The sequence below is a fragment of the Myotis brandtii genome, unplaced genomic scaffold (assembly GCF_000412655.1).
Source record: "Myotis brandtii unplaced genomic scaffold, ASM41265v1 scaffold786, whole genome shotgun sequence".
Classification (NCBI taxonomy): Eukaryota; Metazoa; Chordata; class Mammalia; order Chiroptera; family Vespertilionidae; genus Myotis; species Myotis brandtii.
Window position 1 is genome coordinate 378,334 of NW_005371157.1, and position 653 is coordinate 378,986.

Consider the following 653-nt stretch of genomic DNA (forward strand, 5'->3'; position numbering starts at 1 on the left):
GCAGGTAGAAGTGGGCGGTGCCCACGCTGTCCCAGTACACGATGATCAGCAGGATCATGAACACGGAGCCCAGCGCCAGCCACAGGCGGAAGAGCCGCGTCTTGGTCATCCTGCCGCGGACGGCGGCCCCTGGCCTGGGCCCTCACTCCAGCTTCATGGGGAGGCCGCTCTCCGGGAGCTGCAAGGCAACGGACAGCCAGTTAGCGCCCTCGGTCCCGGCCTCTCCTGGGCTCAGGGTCAGAGGAAGCCCCACTCCGGTCCTCCCTCCATGTCCTCCTCCAGGGGCGTCTCCCTCCCTCCCACACACCCCCGCCCGGCCCCCAGCGCTGGGCTCCCTGAGGAGCTGTGGCTTCTCCGGGTCACGTGACTAATGCTGCTCACAAGCGCCCAAAGGAGCGAGTGTGACTGACAGGTGACCCTGAGGGAGGAAGGCCGGCCGAGCGGCCACTGGCGGGACGTCCCGCAGGCGAGAAGAGGACCCGGGGGATGATGAGGCCACAAGGCCTTTCTGGACCTTCCCTCCTCCAGATGTGCGGCCGGGGGAGCTTCTTGAGATGAAGGTGAAACCATTTAAAAGAAAAACAGGGAAAAGGACTTAAAATGTCAAGTGACTAGAGAGATGGGTTTCCAGGTCAAGGCTAGCAAGCAGGAGA

The 653-nt window shown here is 63.7% G+C and overlaps 1 protein-coding gene across 1 annotated transcript in view; it reads right to left on the minus strand.

Moving 5' to 3' along the window:
• The window catches only part of CHST12 (carbohydrate (chondroitin 4) sulfotransferase 12), a 1,907-nt gene extending 1,688 nt beyond the window's left edge, over positions 1-219 (minus strand). Inside the window, exon 1 of the mRNA XM_014530982.1 lies at positions 3-219. Within this exon, the coding sequence (XP_014386468.1) occupies positions 3-109 (107 nt within the window). The 5' untranslated portion in view covers positions 110-219. The remainder of the gene's footprint in view (positions 1-2) is intronic.
• Positions 220-653: the final 434 nt, after the last annotated feature.